Source organism: Myiozetetes cayanensis, unplaced genomic scaffold (assembly GCF_022539395.1).
Source record: "Myiozetetes cayanensis isolate MyiCay16 unplaced genomic scaffold, myiCay2020 scf20-37, whole genome shotgun sequence".
Taxonomy (NCBI): Eukaryota; Metazoa; Chordata; class Aves; order Passeriformes; family Tyrannidae; genus Myiozetetes; species Myiozetetes cayanensis.
This window is the reverse complement of record NW_026087412.1, coordinates 8,036,891-8,056,159: the sequence shown is the minus strand read 5'-3', so window position 1 is coordinate 8,056,159 and position 19,269 is coordinate 8,036,891. Positions and strand designations below refer to the sequence as shown.

Genomic DNA, 19,269 nt, shown 5'->3' with positions numbered 1-19,269 from the left:
CCAAAGCACAGATGTTCAGGGAGGAGAGATCCTGAATAATTTTTATCCTGTTTCTAACAGACCCATGGCAGCAGCGTCCCCCCAGTGCAGGCGGGAGCACCGAGCCCCCCGTGCTGCCCCTGAGCCACAGCTCTGTGCCTGGCACAGCAGCTGGGCACCAGCTTTGCTCCCAGCACTGGGACAGCACAAGCACGTTGAGCACGCAGTGCCAGCTGGAGTTGCAGCTGCACTTTGTGTTACCTTCCAATTTTGCCAAAAATGAGATGTGGTTCACCCGCTGGGCGCAGCCCTGGGAAACAGGTCTCAGTGATTCAGCCCTCCCACTCCTCTCGCTTCCCATCCTGTGTTCTGATTGCCCTGCAAGTCAGCAGCTCCTCAGTGTGTTTCCATCCTGCTTTTACTGACCTTTCCTCTGGGTTCCCTCACCAATTTTTGGCATCCTCTGTACATGACAGCCCCCTCCCTGCGAAACAGATACCTCACAACTCCGAGGACAGACGCGGGCAAGAGTACCTTCTGTTCACATTTCATCCCCAGTGTTAAGCAAACCACATGGCTGGGCTCAGATCAGCTCCCATGGAGCTCATGCTGCTGCCCACAGGTTCCACATGGAAGAATATTAATGTCCACAGCAGTAACCGCTGAAACCACAGCCCCTTGTCTGAGCCTTTCTGACTTACAGGAGGAGATCTGCCTCCTACAGCATGTGTTCGCCCAGGACTCCCCATGGGGTTCCTCTCCACTGTGATTTATTGATGAGACAAACCAGGAGGAAGCCAGAGAACTGAGATTTGCTGTCGACCTCACTGCAGGACAGAGGAGGAACTTCACCTTGCAGAGGGGCAGGTTAGATCCACAACGTGCTCGGAAAGAGGATGCCCGTGGACAGCCCTGCAGCCACCACTGCCCCACCGCTGTGTGCTGCCAACATAGAGCAGCTCCCCCTTCATCTACAGTGAGGAACAAGAGGCTAATCACCAGCATTTTGGCTTTTCATCTGCCATAAGCATAACTGAGGGAGCTCAACGGAAAGGTGAATTCTGCCAACCAGTATCACCCCAGTCTACGTGGCACAATTAAATAGAATTTTATTTTCAATAAATATACAATCTGCATCATACCAGACAATATGCTGTGAAAAAATAAAATGTACAGAAGCAACCAACAGGACAGCTTGACCGTAACTAAGTTCGCTTGGTGACCTGGAGAACTACCAGGGTTAACACACACAACACAGAAAGAGCCACTGCAGTCTGTGAGAGAATCAAAATTGTGTATTTTGGGTCTTCTTAACCGCAAAAGTCCCTGCAGCAGGTTCCTTTTGCACAGCACAAGTTTGGAAAGATGCGAGCTGGTTTTCCCGGTACAAATGGTATTGGAAATGTTTATTTTGCTATATCATCACTGTATCTACTACACACACAGACTGCTATCGAGAGTGGCAGGTCTCACCGCTGACGGGACATCAGATCCATCTGACGTGGGGACACACAGCCACACCTGTGCCCCGGCACACAAACGCACGTGCACGTACTAACAGGAGCTTAATTCTGTTAAAACTAGTACAAGGACAAAACTGGAGTCAGAATCGATTTCACCACAGGTTCTACTGTTTAAAAAAATACTCTAGCCTAATTACCACGTTCACCAACGAGAGCACATGGGTACTTATATCTCTGAGAGGATGAGCCATGGATTCGGACTGGAAGGACAGCAGAGGCAACTCCCAACTCCTCCACCCACTCTGCGCTTACCACGGCACCTCCACGTGCAGCCCACGCCGCCCGGCCGCGCGCTCCGCCACGCGCGATGCAAACAGCTGAGCGGTGCCGGGGGCAAGCAGCGAGAGGTCCGGCCCCAGGGGAACAGCCAGGACCCAGTGGGACACGGTTCACAGAGGCCAGCGCGGCCAGTTGGGTGCTGGCAGCCGCTTCAATCCAACAGAGCTGCTGTGGGGTGTGTGTAGGGTGTGAGGTGGGGTGTTTCGGTCTCTGGTTTATGTTTTATCTCGTCCGCCTGCTCGGTCTGGCTGCCGTCAGTCTCCCGCCTCATGTCACCTCCAGGGATGCTGGCGAGACGCGGTCGCACTCCTCCCGGGACCGCAGGCTGTGCCACTGCTCCACCGCTGTCCGGTGTGCGTTCAGCATCCGGCGCCAGTGGTTGGACTCGGGGGCACCTGTCGAGTACTGCCCGATCACGATCCTCCCGATGAAGTCATTGCTGCTCTTCACGTTGTGCCCGTAGACTGGGGAGAGCAGAAACAGAGACTGGTCAAGACAAAAGCACCGCTCGTCCACCCAGAGCCCTGCCTCAGGAAACCAGACATCCTGCACATGTCCCCTCACACCATGTGCCACATGCCAGCATTTTTGCTATGTGACTCGGCACCTCAAAAATGTTAAGAGACCAAAACAGGGGTTTGGAAGGAATAAAATAAGCTGTACTACAAACTAAAATACAATTCAAATAAGCGAGACGCAGATCCACAGTTATCATGGAATTTAGCAAGAACAGGTGAAGCAGAATCATAAAATGGTTTGGGTTGGAAGGGACCTGAAAGATCATCCAGTTCCAGGTTGCTCAAAGCCCTGTCCTGTCTAGCCTTGAAGCCAGAATTACATCATGTAAAGAAGTGCCAAAAGCCCTGCCTGGGCATCATGAAATGACAAAAGCAGCCCAGCAACCTGTGCCTGGGGAAATGCAGAAGCAGCATCTCAAACTCTCCTCCTCCAAATGCACATGACCCAAACCGCTCCAGTGCTAATCACCAGCCTTCCCGACTGGAAGAGAGGCACTGCACACGTCCAGGCTGTCAGCAGGATGTTGACACGAAACCATTTGCCATCATTATCACTGCAGCTACTTGTTAGAAGTCCAGGAAAGAAACTGAGGGAGAGACATCCACCCCACACCCCATCGTTTGGAGTAGCCCAGTCTCCTGGAACAAAAGATCGCAGACAGCAGCAAACCCTAATGATGGGCCCGATCCTGGGAAAGGCTGAACACTCCCACCAGACAGGAGCAAAAGCATTTTGTGTGCTGCAAACTAAAGCCCTGCCTTTGCTCATTAGAAAGTTGAATAAAAAGTCTTTGCAAGCTGCAGCCAGGATATCCACAGGCACTGGCTGGAATATTAAGGATTAAAAAATCTCCTCAGGAAAGAGAGGGATTTTTAAGAACAAATGTCTGCAGGAGCTCCAAATCCAGCCAGGCTTGTGCAGCAAGAGCATGTTCAGAGTGGAGTGGAGCCGTGAGCCCAGCATAGAGCCAAGCGCTGCCCTCTCTGCCCCTGCCAGCAGCACCAGCTCCCCAGGGCTGCTGGAAACCAGCACTGGCAGCAAAGCCACATCTGGGATCCCTCACTGCACACCCTTCCAGGCAGGCAGGACACTGAGCACTATGCACTTGACCTCACTTTTAGCCAGGCACCTTTGTCAAGGCTGCATATTTCCTGTTATAATAGACCCCACAGTTGATTAGTGTTACTTTAATGTGGCACTCTGTCATCTCCACACTCTGCAAAGGCTTGTTCCTCACCACTGCGCCAGTCTGGGAGCTTGTTCCCTGGGTGACTCAGGCATCACCTGCCAGTGCAGTCCCAAAATCAAGCTGAGCAAGGTTACATCTCACTATATCCCTTCTGACAGCTCTGACAAACAGTTTCATGGGCAGAGATGCTTCTGCCCACCAAGTCACCTGCGGAAATTTTAGGTAACAGCAAACCTTCAAATGCCCAAGTAATTTGTCCAAATAATTGCCCTAAAAAACCCATTCTGCAACTCAGATTCCTGTAAGTTTATCTTCAAACAATGATTTGGCATTCACCATGCCAGCAGGAAGACTGCAGCTGTTCTGCCCATCACCAGCAGCTCCCTAGGGGTGATGCCATCAACTCTCTGAGATGTGTCACCAAGCAAGTGCCCCTGTCAAGAGGCCAGGTTGGTGTTATTTGGAAAGGCCACCTTCTGAGGATGTGGTGAGGAATTTTAAGTCATCCATTTCCACCTAGTACACAGCTTGTCACAGTTATTAACGAGTTCTCCTACAAGGCAATGGATCACAAGCATAGCTAGCAGGACTATACTAAATGTCCAGCTATGATTTATAAGCCTAGAGAAATCAAATATTGTGATAAAATTTATGTGCCATGTAAAAGTACCCTCAAAACAAAATTTTTAATAGGATTTTTTTCCATCTTTTTTTTCCCCATTCTTTTTTTTCCAAAATGAAAGAAGATGAGGCCTAATCTTGGGAAACAATACCAAGTAATTTAAACCAAGAAGTCTTACAGGCCATCAATTAATCACAGGATAAATTAACAGTGGGGAAGTACCCCAGGCATACAAATTCTTCAAAAATATTCCATGCCAGGACTGTAAAACAAGCAGGTGTCCTAAGTAAGGGAACCTGTTATTTTACTCTTGATTCAAGTATTTTGAATTCCTGCAATGCAACTTGCTAAACTCATCGTGTCAGGTAATTAGCATGCTGAGTCCTTTGGGGTATTAATGAGCTAATTATACAAGCATTGTTGCTTCTATCATTAACTAGTGTAGAGAGCACAGAGACTTATTGCTAAAGAACAGGGAAGACATTTTCCAAGGCCAAGTGCTTGCTCACACACAGACCATAAGAGGTGGCACCAGAGTGACCTCAGGTTAACAAACTCACAGCTTCACTGCAGCAGCTTTCTCAGAAGATGAGAGATCTTTGTGTGCCAAAAATTCCACTCCACTCATCAGTTCATGAGTCTTTTAAACTCAAGGACATGCTTTTCTGAGAGGCTAACTGCTGTATTGCACTCATAAATGGCCAGGATTTGCTGAGCAATTTGCTGATGGCTGAGTTGTACCAAGCTGGGGCACGGACCTTACCCGGGAGAAGTTGGTGTTGTGAAAATAAGCCCTTTCCTTTGCTCACATTCAGGAGCACAATTTTTCCTGTCGCTTTCACCGGCTCTTCCAAGAACACCTTGGAAAAGAGAACTGCAGGAGCCCAGAGGCCCTGCCCCCCCTCAGCTGCAGCAATCACTTCTCAAACACAGGAGAAACCCTTTCCTTGAGCACCAACAAGCGAGCATCAGCCACTGCTGTGCTGTTTACACTCATGTCAGACACTTCAGCTGCTCCAAAACCCTGCAGCAGCAGTTCCCACCACGCTCTTGATACAGATCCCTCAGGTACTCATGGACTGACCAGGGCTCCATGTGCTCAGCCTCGGCAAGTAAAAAGGACCTGCTCTTTCCTACCAGCTTCTCCCACAACAGGTAGAGGTGGAGAAGCCCCTGTGGTCCAGCCATGGGCAGCAGTTGAGCACTGCTCCATGCTCCAAGCTCAGGTGACAGTACGAGTGGACTGAGCTGTGTTGCCTGATGTCTGAGCATCCTCTAACAGAGTCTGAAAGCAGCTCAGAGTAAATTTCAGATTAAATCTGCCCTTGGCCACAAAAAACAGTAACTCCATGGAGCTGATCAGAGGCAGAAAATGAAGTAATTATCATTTTGGATTTTCAGACTGACCCAGACTCTGGTTATAAACAGGTAGATGCTGCTTTCCATTTAAGAAATCTATTTTCCTGACAGAAACTATACACCTGATCTCATGAGCTTTTTTCCTACCATCGGGGTAATTTACACAATAGCAACATCCATTTCTAGGCCAACACAGAGCAGAAAGCAATTAAAGAAGCAGAGGTCAAACCAATTCCTTCTGCAGCTGCTCTTCACTGAGCGATGCATTTGGAAACAGAAAGGCTCCTTAAAAAGAAATTCTTCATAATAGAAATGCTGAAATACAGAAGAAAATTGGGTTCACTTATGTCCATTAAATGGGTTGATTTCTTGAGGACAAGTTACGCGATGTAAATAAAACATTTTCATGTTGTACACTTACTGATGCAGCACTCCTAAATGATGCATATTAAAGCGATGGGGCCCTCAGTGCCACATGAGACGTCTTTGGGGCAAGGACCCATGTGCCCCACAGGGTTCCTGCACAGAAGGGGTGGTTGAGGGCCCCCCAGCCTGGCTGCCTGCAGAGCTGAGAGCACAGCATGGTGGGTATCAGGCACTGCACAGCCCAGAGCTTCTCCCAGCAGGGCAGTGACTTCCAGGGGATGTGATGAAACTCGGAGTTCCAACATCTGGCTCCAGGTGCAACTCCAGCCTGAGCTTTCCCCTTGTCTCCCACCAACCTCAGTCACATGGAATCACATTTTACCAGTCACCTGTTTTGCACGTCACTACATAATCAACCCTTGAGGTTGCCTGGGTGGCATCAGCCCTGGCACCAGATCCAGCCAAAGCACCCTTTACCTTCCCCTTTGCCTCCACACTGAGACTTGCAAGCTGCCTCCCTGTGAAGAGCACGACTGCAAAGCTCTTGTCATCTATGAGTTATGTGCAATAGTACAATTTAAGCTGGCATTTCAGATACTAATTCATCCTTTGATTGAACTCATTAGCAGCCTTGAAATGACCAGGGATGAGCACTGACTCAGAAAATTTCCTTAAGCTAACTTCAAGGCTACCCAGTACCATACATGGGATGGGGAAAAGCTTGCAACTTGCAGCTGGGGCCACAAAACCTCTGCATCTCCTGCAAACCCTTTTTCAGATGTGCTCAGCAATTACTCAGCAGTGAAGGCTGTGCTGCACCACCGAGGACGGCCGCACAGCGCCTCTGCTGCTGCCTCTCTGGGAGGAACAGCAGAGGAATCTCAGCATGCTGGAACAGCTGAGAGCTTCAGCACAAATAACTAACTCTTCTTCAGTCACCTACATCGTTACCTGCAACGCAATTAAAACCATTTAACTCAGAGGAAGGAAAAATAAGCAAAAACGTGCCCAAGGCTGCACGTGGGCAACTGAGGGGCAGAGTCTCACAGATTCTCCGGCAGAACCACGACACTGTTTGCACTGACCCATCAGCACTTCCTGCACTTCAGGAAGCCTCAGCACCTGGCAAGGTCTTAGAAAGTGCCCCCTTCACAAACCTGCACTGCTCGGGCAGGCAGTGCCTCACCCCACCCTCGGCAGGCAGGAGCCAGTGCCCAGCAGCCAGTGCCCAGCTCGCTCTGTGCTGACCACCAAGCGCCGCCACCAGCCAGTGGGGGTGAGCTGTCAGGTTAAGTAGGACTGAAAACTAATTCTGAACTGCTTGACATCAATACTGAAAAGCTATTTAGCACAAAGAGGTGCTGCAAGGAGCAGCAGCAGCTGGGCTAATGATGCACGCCAAGAAGGTCACAGGTATGGACCAAATCCTGCCCCTTGCTCCCTGAGCATGGCCTGTCATATTTAGTAGAGAGGAGAGAAAAACACAGGAGGAGATGCCATGGTTTCACATTCATCAATTTAATCTCCATCAGGCTCTGATGTGCACGTAAAACTCGCTTCTCAGCCTCTCCTCCCTGAGACTGCTCCCTGCAATGTCTGTACCTGCCCAGTTCCAGAGGGAACTGGAACTACTCGAGCACGTGGCCAAATCCTGGCCCAGCTCCAGCATCCAGCTGATGCTCCACGAGGGAAAATGCCACCACAACAAGACACTCTCTCTGGAAAATCATTTCTCTCCCTCAAGGGCAGCCCCTGTGCCATGGCTGGGGCACCAGGGAAGGGGACCCTGCGGATGCACCCCCAGCCAGGCGTTTGCCTAAGCAGGGTCTGACCTCAGACAGGGAGAGGAAAGTCCTGTAGGAGACAGCAGGGGCCCAGGGTGCAGGGAAAGTGCAAGAGCACAAGTGTGTCTTACAGAGATCTCAAGGGCATGCAGGGATGACACCTCATGAAATTACCTCATCAGGAGACACTGGAGTAACGGGCTGGATGCATCTATCACGACAGCCCAGAGGATACTGAAAAGGAGTATCTACAGCTGGCTTTTCCCACCTCCAATTCCTCCTTTTTTTAATCACATCTTAATTCTCCGCTCTATGAGCCCCAGATCCAACAAGCACACGGATGGTTTCACACACACTTACACACCTCACACAAAGAGGCTCCAGCACCAACACCACACAGCACCTGCAAACAGAGGCAGGGATGGCCGTGAGGGAGAGGCAGTCTCTGCCTGCACAGTCAGCTCCTCTGATGGCCACAGGGCCAGGCACAGGCATTCCAACTCCAAACACTGCTCTGCCACGCACAGCAGCTCCTGCCACCGAGACTTTTCTTTCTTCACTTGATATGCAGGGAGATTCCAGCCTTACAAGACGTTTGAGCAACTCCTTTCACCACAGCGTGAGCCAAACAAGATGAAGTGCAGAGGTCAGGAGAGGCAACACTGCTTAAATTAAGGGTCTTGGTAAAAGCAGTAAGCACCGATCAGCCTGGAGAGAGGGGGGGTTTGCTCCTTTCTTTAGGAGAAAAAGATTCCCAAAAAATTCCAGAGAACTCCAGCACAAGCCGTTTCTGCCTCATCTGATGCAGTACATTTATTAACTAAGGCCACTTGAAGAATCTAATTCTGCCTTCTAAGCAAGCAACAGATTGGCTCAGGAAGCATCAGCATCTTGTTGCTCTCACCAGGATTAATGGTGTTTCACTCCTCCTCGTTAAAGAAGCCAGTGTGCTGCAAAAAGCCAAAGCCATCCAGGAGCTTCTTCCCTGAGTGACCCTGGACCAGGATCAGGACTGCAGGACTCCACTCAGCATCTCCAACCAACCCTTGCTGCCTGCTCTGCTGTCACCTGCTCCAGGCTGACAGACAGCATCTATCAAGGACTGGGACATCCAATCCCCCACAGATGGGGACTGAGAATGGAGAGCAACAGGGACCTTCCTCCTCCCAAAGGGGATCTGAAGCCTTTGCATTGTACCTCTGCAGAGGGGCTCTGCCAGGCAGGGTAGGCTTCAGGAGGCCAGTGTCTCCCACTGCCAGCACTCCTTCCTGTGCCCTTGTCCCAGCACCCTAAGGTGTCCTCAGGAGAGACCTGCTGGGACACCTTGAGTGGCCAGAGCCCCTGGAGCAACCTGGAGCAGTGCACTGCTCTCCTCAGACCTGGGCATGGACCATATGGTGTCTGCTGCATAAATGTATCAAGTGTTTTATAATGCCAGACACAAAGGCCAAATTCTGATCTCAATGAAACAGGTATAAATCCCCAGAAAACCCGGTGCTGACATCAATGGTTTTTTCCATTTTTTCTCCTTTGGCTAAGATAGGATCACACAGGTTTAAGCAAGGATTAGATTTTGTTTCTGAGCTCCAGATATGGGAAATATACAGTCAGTCTGATACTTCAGAAAGACACATTTAATAGACATTAAGAAGCAATTTTCCAGCAGCAAGTTGTCTAATTATCCATCCATCCTGAAAATGTTATGGTGCCCAACATGACAGTGTTTCAAACAAGAAACCACTTCTTCCACCTGCATTCCAGCACAGGAAGAAAAACCACCAGTTTAGTTTGACTCATATACTAGGGAAGATTTTTTTCCCCCCCATATATGTGTGCAAAAGACAAAGTGCCTGAATGTTTGTTGGTTTTTTGTTTGGTTTTTTGTTGTTGTTTTTGTTTGTTTGGTTTTTGTGGCAAAGAACAAGCAACAAGATAAAGGAGAGATGAGCATCTGAGTCAGCAAGTCAAAATGTAGATTTGTGATGACTCCAGATACATGGTGGTTTCCATCCCTGCAAAGATGATCCTGGCATCTCAAGGTCATGCTTCCATACAGTAGGGAAATCAAAATTCAGATGTATTTCAGGGGAAGCCTGAGGGCAAAAACATTATCAACCTTCAACCTGCTCAGGTAATTGGGACATTTCAAAATCAGTTTGTTATTAAAAAAATACCACTGAAAAGCCTTGCTATCTCTGCATCCTGTTCATGGAACATTTGCAAATCTCATGCAGCAGGCAAACACCAGAAGCATCACCTTGTCTCCAACTACTACACCACAAATCTGACCACCAGAGCTGATGATGAGAAACAAATCAGTGTTAAGGGCTGAAGAGAGAATGCTCATGGGCTGCACACTCTCAGCCAGTACTTACAGGGAAGATCTCACCAGCTGTCACACACATATCAAGGTCAACTTCTCCATCAACAAGCAAACCCTAGCCCAGTCTGCTTCCCTCCCCCAGGAAGAGTATCCTGTCCTGCTGGAGCCATGGCCAACTTCCACACGGGAATGGTGCGGTGGGATGAGCCCCACCACTGCTCTCCATCAGATACCATCAGCCCCAGTGCTGTCCTAGCTCCAGCTCCACTCCCAGCCAGGTCAGACAGCAAAGCAGGTTTTCCCTCTGCAATTGCACCGACAGTACCCTGAGCACGAAAATGGTGTTTCCCTCTTTGGGGACTCTGGTCTCTTCACAAGCCATAAAGATCCTGCCACTGTAAACATGTACAAGAGCTTATTTAGATGGAGAAAGACACACACAGTCACCACAAGGACCTCGGGGAGATAAATATTCCCTAACTGTGAGTGCTGAAGGTTGCCTTTTTTATGGTAAGTGATCAAAAGATGTTAACGAGTCACCGAGATGCAGTTTGCCCTGGAGTGCTGATGGTTTTTATTGGGCCATCTGGGCTTTACTGCAGCACAAACAGCATTACTGACGATTGTTATTAACAACATTATAATCATTAACAAATACTACAGTGCTTGGATTTCAGGTGTCGGGTACCCTCCCACTGCACAGCCCAGGATTTCTGAAAGTTAGGCTGGGATTTAGAGGACAGCCTGCCAGAAATCCAGCAGTGGGGACAACAGCACAGGATCTCTAGGTACCCAGCATCCAGCTCTCCTGAACACAGAGGCTGCAGCTGCATCTCAAAAAACCTTTTTTCTTCTTGGAAATGACAGCTGACAGCCTTGCTGTCAGGGCCAAACTCCACCTTCCCCTTACCACTGGACAAAGAGTAACCAACACCTTTGTTCACAGGTAAACAGGGTTAGGAGAACACCCTGCCTTTCACAGCCTGCCCCATTTCTCTGCAGGAGGTGAGCCCATGACTCGCCTGCACTCAAGCAGAAGGTGGCACATGGGGGATCAGTGTGAAGTTGCCAAAAAAACAGAAAGTGGAAAAAAGAACCATCCAAGAGTGCATTTCTGTTATATATGGCTGCTTATTACCTAGACAACATATTTGATAGAGTAAATGAAAATCAAACATCATCTCCACCAGCTGTTGCTTCACTCATCATCTTTTTTTTTTGTCAGGAAATTAGACGTGTTATGAGGATCAGTGGCTTTCCTGTTTTCAGCCTCTTTTGGTGAGAAACTGTGAACAGACAACATTTGCAGCAGCAATCCTGACCCTGGATGCCTCCTCCTTGAGAGGACATCTCCACCTGAGCTCATCCCACCTCATTTTAGGCACTAAACTGGGACATGTGAGTTAATGTGGAGTGACAGCTCCAGTAAGCATCTGAGGTAAGAACAGAGGGCAAGGCAGAAAGGCAGATTGTACCAACTACACCTTCCCCAATCTTGACTAATGCAAAGCTCTCCCTGTGCATCCCATCTTGGAGGCACCCACTGCCTCTCTCCTAATCCAGCTGTGCTTCAAACCTGGGGTTGGTCTGGAGTCCAGCTCTCCAGAGCACCGCCAGGAAAGCAGGGAGCAGGTCGGTGCTTTACCGTCCCCTCACGATGCTCGCACACACAATCCTTGCTAAATCACGGCAAAATGGTGGAGAAATCCTTACCAGAGTGCACAAAACCAAGACAGTTCGATTCAAGATGCACAAGAGAAAAACACACAGGGGGAAAGAAAATTAATTTTACTTTCTCTGAATATAGTGCCTTACTTTGCAGTGTGGTACCAACCCTACAGGGAGCCAGGAGCCCCAGCTGATGGGAACTGGCAGGGTTCCATGGCTTTCCAGTGAAGCCAAGCCAATGTCAAGACAGCTGCAGACTGGGTCCAAAACATGAAGCCACAAAAAAGGTTCCTCTAAATTATTGAAGACATACTCACTTCTGGCTCCCATGACTGCTTTTACAGCTCTCTCTCTCCATTCAAGGCATCATCACCCACCCGTCAAGCAGGATTATTTTCCTTTTCAATTGGACTTTGACTCAACAGCAAATTTAATTAACTGACCTAATGGACTAGAGCTGTGTATTGAAAAAAAAAAAAGAAATAAAAACCACCTCCCAACAAAACACTCAACAGAAAGAACCACTACTGCAGGAGAAAAAAAACCAAACCAAAACACCCCAAGAAAAAAACCCAAAACACTTAAGTTAAAAAAAACCACACAAAAAACCAAAACAACAAAACAAAACTATGCCCCTACTATGCAGAGATGCAAAATAAAAAGATCTTTACAATCCAGGGTACAGCTTCTCCATGCTGCCAACCACAGCTTAAACACAACAGTGTGACCAACCCCTCTGGGTCCAGCTATATATTGGCTACACAGTCCACACATCTCACACAAGAGCTTCCCAAGCACAGCAGGAGCAGCCAGCCTGAGGACACCCATAGCAGTGCCGTGCCCAAGTCGTGTGTCACCCTTCAGTCTGAGAGCAGCCAGGAAAACATGACCCCTCCCCAGCTCTTCCAAAAAACCTCTGCACGTTCCTTCCCAGTCTTGGAGCTGCTGGGGACATTTCTGGCCTGGGATTATTTATTGCAACATTCAAAGCAAGCAATATGTCACTTTGAAAGTGAAGCACCACTTACAAGGCTCACCGCTGAAATCCGACTGCGTGATGCATGGAGACAATTCAGCCAACTTCCCGTTGGCTTATTTTGGAAATACATCCCTTTGCACAGAAAAATTTAATCAGAGATCCACTCATTAATACTGACTTCATCCACTGTGGTGAGGAGCAGCGTATTCCCCTCTCCCTCCTGTCTGCACAAAGCTGCTACTCTGTTTGCCTTCTCTGCTACTAGTAGGAAAAGTGGAAAACAAAGAATAGGAGTGTTTCCCACCTGTCACAAGATCACCTGATGGAAGCTTTCAAGAAGGAATTCATCACTGCACACGTAAGGTACAGTCAGGGTGACATGCATGCAAAACAGTGATTAATTATAGATGTTTTGCTGAGGAAATTTCTGAGCATGAAGGGCAAAATTTAAATTGCTGATCAGCATCACTTTTGTTCTAACATGTTTGGAAACAAACTAATGGGTTGGAATTAGCCTTCTTGTACCAGCTTTGACACCTGTATCTGGCATGTAAAAGGTAAAATTAAAAAACCACTTCAACATACATCCTTTCAGAAGCAGATTCTTTTCTCTTCATCAAAAAAGGGTGAGTAACGGGTGGAAAGCTGCCAAAAAACGTCTTTGTGAAGCACGAGAACCCAGCGTGGTAGAAGAGTGTGGGTCCCACCACCCAGCCCCTCTGACCCTCCAGACAGCAAAACGGTCCAACCCTGCTCCTGATGGTGCCTGAGCTCCACAGATCCATAGGCTGGGTGAAGCCGTGGTGTGGGAGGGAAACCCACCCTTCACAGGGTCCCTGCAGCCCTGCTCAAGATCTCTCTGCTGGGAAAGGGCAGAGAATGCCACCAACCACAGCAGGTCCCTCTCCCAGTGCTGCTGCCCAGCCAGGGACCATCCCTGCCCTCTGCAACTCCTGCTCCCAGCAGCACCTCGACTGCCAAGCTCTACTGCCTGTTTTCACGCCTCGAGAACAAAAAAAAGAGATTCAGAAATTGTTTAAAAATAGGTATTCCTATCCCAGCCAAACATCTCCAGCACTGACAAAGCTCTTGAGTGAGGTCAGCCTGGGACTGCTCCTGGCATGGTCTGTGTCTGGGTCCACCTCAGCTGTACCACACAGGGCTTGGCACTGAACCCCAGCCCTTCAGAAATAAAGGCATGAACAAACCTGGTTACGGAATAGGTGAGGTCAGTGTGAAACACCTCCAGCTGCATCATCTCACCAGCAAACCATGTCAAATCTCTGCCAGTGCCTGGGCTCTGGGATCATTCACTACTGCCCTCTCATTCTTCTAATTTTTGACTTCGTGCCCAAGTTGGCTGTCACTGAGAAGTGCAATTAATGCTCCTCCTCCTCCCCTGCACAAAAGCATTCTGAATGGCACCAATTAAGCCAGGACTGACACGGTGCGCTCCCAGCCAGCTCCAGCTGTTGGGTGGCAATGCTGGGAACAGCTTCTGCAAAGCACAGAGTGCTAATTAAGCTTCCCTGGAGACCCCAGCGATGGCCACTCCTTGCAGGGTGGCTGCTGGGACAAACACTGCCCTGCATGGGCTCATCTGCACACCCGCAACTGCTGCTTGTTCACCCCAGAGCCAACCATGACCGTGCTGAGCCAGTAAGACCACCACAATTACCTGTGAACACCAGGCTGGTATTCTCCAGCTCTTCCTGTGGAACCTTGAAGCTGAAGGACTCATTGTAGAAGGGATCTATCGTGCCCCGCATGCAGGAGGTCTTCTTGGTTTTTGTTAATTTTAATCCGTGAACAAGCTGAATTTTCACAAAGGGATCTGGCAAAAAGCACAAGGCACAGGCTCTGCATTACAGGCATCGTGAGTCAGTACCCCTGTTCATGAAGGCTGGGCACTACAGGGATGGACCATGATGAGAAATAGCCTTTGGAAATGGTAGGGACTTGTACCCCCACGCTGCTCCCAGGGATTTGCAGTGGACACAAAAGTCAGGCAGCTGGATTAAAAACAGTCCCTGCCAAAACCAGAGTTAATGACAGCCTTGACACAGACTGTTCTTTTTGCAAAATGCCAGTATTCTGGCAGCAGCAGTGGCTGGGGCTGGGAACATGGGAAAAACACCTGAGAACACAAGCACGAAGCAGTTACCAGCCAGCATGCTCAGAGCCAGCAGGGAGCACTGCCCACGGGCTGCCTTACAGAACACAAGGGGGGAACATTAAAGCTCCTGGCTCCTCACCTCACCCTGGTACAGAGATTTTTACTTTAAATATGGCAAAGGTATTCACACCCTCCCCTGTATCTCAGGGTAAGCGCTCCAAGCGCTTGGTTATACACATAAGACGAATATCCAGAGCCTTGTATTGATAGGGCCTCTGGGTGCCCCACAAATTGCTGCCTTAAAGCACTGATGTGCTTTAAAGGCACATATCTATATTCTGTGCATGAGCATTGTGAGAAATGCACTGCCCTTTACCTGAACCTTGACTCATGTCTGTCTGAAGAAGCTGTTTTGCTCTAATGATGTCCACGTTCAGCCTTCCCGCGCTGGGTAGATAGTTTAGTGACAACAGCAGCTCTCCCAGCTCCACTTCATTCTGCAGGGAGAAGGCAATGTGGAAATTTAGAACAGAGCTCAGAGGGGAAGGGAAGAGAACGAAGAGAAATTAAATAAATCCCATTTGTCTAAGTGCCTGAAAAATGAATTTTAGTCACGCTCTGAACTGCAACCAAGAACCATCTGGTGGTTCCTCGTCCTAAGCAGAAACAAGAAAAAATACTATCCCCAAGTGAAAATCGTTCTTTAATCACTGATTCTTCATCAGCTTTTCAGCAGCAGTGCAAAGAGGACCTAAAAGGAGGCAGAAATACAAGGTCAGTAGTTTCTACCTGCTCCATTTTGAATGGTTCCAGGTGGCTCTGATCTTAGCAATGTGCAGAACACAAATCCATTGGAGAAGACATTATCTTTACTTCCCAGTCCCCAGGGACCACACCAGTCACTTGGGAAGTTCAGGCATGCATTGGTTAATGTATCCCTGGGTCACAAGAAGGCAGTTCAGAGGAGAGATTCCCTCACCATCCAGCCATCTACCCAGAGACCACGGCACAGCCTGACTGCCCTTGCTGTTCATTGGACTGTGCCACAACCACAGTTCTGCTTCAATATAGCTGTGTGGCCATTATTTCTTTTCCTTCTACTTAATGATGCTTAAAACTAGCAATTAAAGAGCTGGAGAGCTGATATCACTGCTCCTCTCCTGCCTTGCACAACCTGGCTCTGAGATGCTCTCATTGTCAGATGCAAATGCACACACTGAAACAGCTCTGGAGAACTGAAAACACACCAGCCAGTCCAGGAAGGGCATTGATCCATCTGCCTTGTCCTGCCTCAGGTCCATGCAGGAGTGCAGCGCTAGTTCTTCATCCCAAATAGTCCAACACTTCAAAACCAAACTAGATCATGTGGTTACAGACCACTTCCAAGAGGAAAAGGAGTGGCAGTGGCATTGCAATCATAACAAAAGGCTTAAATATCTTTACTGATGCCCCATATACTACATTACAGAAACCAGAGACTAAAGGGCTGGGTAGACAATAAAGTAAAAAGCTCTGAGACACAGTCACAGCCTGAACTGACCCAAAGAACCAGGTTCATCAGCAGATGGGGCAGCACACAAGGCACAATCCCTGGCAAAGACATCAGTGGCTCGGGGAAATTGAGGCTGGGGCTGCTGGAAAACCCAACCAGTTCCTGGTTATTCAGCTGCAAGTGGAAAAGCACAATTTCCACAGGGAGTAGAAGAATCAGAGGGCTCAGGCCAAATCCAAGTGGACACTCAGGAAAACCCCTGCGCCCTGCCAGGAGCAGCACAGCACCTCCTGCCTGGCTGGCCAGCAGCCTCCAACAGCTCCTGCTGATGGCAGGTCACTTGGCTCCTCACCCAGCGAGCCAAGCACTAAAAGTGATGTCAGGTAATGACATTAAAAGTTTTTCCCTTCGTGCTTTTCAAGTGTGTCCATAATTCTATTAATTATTTTAAGGGAAGGAACGTGCAGGCCCCACCTCCACAATGGTGGGATGGGTGTGCTCAGAGCCAGCAGGGAAGAACAGCCCCACTGCAGGCAGAGCACCAGCAGCATTTGCAGCAGTGACACAAGGTCCTTTCAGAAGGAAGCCCAGATCCCTGGATAGCTCACCTCCCCAGACAAGTGACTCAGCCTTTTCAAGGCACTTAATTCCAGCAGCCAACTGCCTCTGATATTATAAATGCATTATTTCCAGCTTAGCCAGGAGGATCTTGGAAACATGCTTCAAATCCTGCCCTGGTGCCTGAGGGGATGTCAAGCACTCGAGAAAATGAATCAGTGGCCAACAGTCACCACACTTTCCTCCCTGGCACATCAGGCTGGCACTGCCCCCACTGTGCCGCGCTGCACCACGTCCACCAGCTTCCTCCTGCGGTCCCCTGCCATCATTAGCAAGCAAGCAAGCACAGAATTCACGGGTTGCCCCGAGAAGAGGGAGGTATAAGGTACACCCCCAAAACCTATGGGAGGTTTTAGTTCCCTGTGCTTTCCCCGAAAAGCTTTGCTGACGAGACAGTCTTGCTCACCCGCACCTTGGAAACACTCTGTGCTGCCTTACCCGTTGACCCCCGCGCCTGTTCCCTCGTTCACAGACACCTTCATCAGCACTAAGGCACTCTGTGCCAGGGGCAGCGGGCACAGAAGCGTGGCTCATGTTCTGTCACACACACTGGAGCATCCCCAAGCCTCAGGCTCACGTAGGGGCTGAGCTGAGAAGAGGGGTCGTGCATGAGAGGTGTCATCGGCGCGCTGTTCAACACAGGGCAAGGGAAGTGCCTGAATTTTACTTTTCCTGGGTCTTTTCATCAGGAAACTAAAATGCTGTCGGTTTTGCCGTCAATATTTTGCTCAGAGAAGGCAGCGTGCAAAGGTGCCCCTACGAACCCGTGCTAAGGCATCATTTCAGTTGCCATTATTATGCTGATGACGTGCTGATTTCTGCCGAGATCCCAGATGACCCTGGAAAAGCAATTTCCTGTTTGATGAGATGCCGGAGTGACACCAAGTCTGGGATGTCTGAGACTCTCCTGAAGCTCTGATTAACATTTCACTCCTGGCTGTTCCTCTCCACAGCTGTATTACACAGCCAGGTTGGATTTGCAGCCTTGGGCTCGCCTGTGATCCAGAACTTTCTGCAGTTACTGCCTGGGCTGAACCCAAAAATTTTGAAGCAGAATTCTTTTTTATATTTTTCTGTCATCTCTGAAACACAAAGAGGCTCCCCAAAAGGAAGATGAGCTTCTAACTCATGCCATTTGCACATTTTGTTTGGACCAGGGTAATTCCTTCCTCACAGCCCCCCAGACTTGTTTGTTGTGCATTGCTCCAACACCAGCAAAATTCTGCAGCTGAAACCCTCCCCAGTTCCCAGTGGGAACCAGAGCACATTACATCAGCACAGACATCTATGCAACACTCCTAATGAAGTTTCAGATTGATTTTCTTCCTCAAGGTTATCTGTGATGATACCTCCAGGCACATTAAAAAACTGATGGTTTAAAACAGTTTGCTCTAACAGGTTTTCTACAGCATCCTGTGACACACAGACATCATTTTGGGAAGGCTGAGCTACTAAGGATCAGAACTTGAAAAAAAAAAAAAAAACCCACCTACCAATGGAAAAGAACAGTGTTTCCTACGTAAGGTATATTGAAAAGAATCACAAAATCCCTTCTAAAATGTAACTGTCTTTGCATCTGTTTGGATGGCCATAAGAAAGCCTGTGTTGTGCAGAAAGCTTTGGGAAGAAGATATCCTATGGAGAAGTCCTGCCCACAACCCCCACCAACCCCTCTGAGCTCCTGCTCAGCAAAATACACCCCACAGCATCCCAGTCCTCTGCAGAAAGGGCAAGGAGTGAACAACACTGAGGGGAACAGGTGAGGTGACAGCTGGAAGCAGAAGAAATAGATAAGGATAAAGAGAAAACAATAAAGAAGAAAAATTGCTCAGTGATGGAGCTTTAAAGACTGAAAAAAGAAAGGAGGAAAAAAAAAAACAACTGAAATGGAAAATACAGAGTGAAAGAAAGATGGTAGAATATTATGATCCAAAATAGGAAAACAAACATAGGTTAAGAGCTAAAAATACTGTCATCATGACAGACAATAATCCATCATGGCTGTCTGTCTCAGTTCCCACAACTCCAGTGACCTGAAGGGTGAGTGTATCCTGCCCTCTGCCAGGCTTTGCCCAGGGTATCTCCCACGCTGGCAAACTGCCAGGTTGATTTCAACATCCTGCTGCTGAACAAGCATGGCCCCACATAACCAATCCATGTTCATCATCAGTGATTCTGCATCATTCCTTCAGCTACGCAGCCACTGAGCTTTTGGATGGCTAAAAAAAAGATGGATTTAATTTCCCATGACTGTCACAAACATGGACCCCCACTCCATACAGATATACACAGCCTTGAGCCAGCTGTTGTGCCAACTCTCCGAACTAAATCCCTGTCTGTACAGCCCTTTCTGCCTGTATGAAACATAGGGATGGCACTAATCTCAATAATACATTGTGCTACCAAATGCAAGGCATCCTCCCCACTCCCCAAGGATGGCTCCTTCTCAGGGC

General features: G+C 48.7%; 1 protein-coding gene across 4 annotated transcripts in view; it reads right to left on the bottom strand.

The window, feature by feature from the left end:
* Positions 1 to 1,071: 1,071 nt before the first annotated feature.
* The window catches only part of SYT17 (synaptotagmin 17), a 33,629-nt gene continuing 15,431 nt past the window's right edge, over positions 1,072 to 19,269 (bottom strand). For all 4 annotated transcript variants that reach the window (XM_050317537.1, XM_050317535.1, XM_050317536.1 and 1 more), the window contains exons 6-8: positions 15,083 to 15,203; positions 14,269 to 14,424; positions 1,072 to 2,245 (exon numbers count right to left, since the gene is read on the bottom strand). In XM_050317537.1, the coding sequence (XP_050173494.1) occupies positions 2,049 to 2,245; positions 14,269 to 14,424; positions 15,083 to 15,203 (474 nt within the window). In that variant the 3' untranslated portion in view covers positions 1,072 to 2,048. The remainder of the gene's footprint in view (positions 2,246 to 14,268; positions 14,425 to 15,082; positions 15,204 to 19,269) is intronic.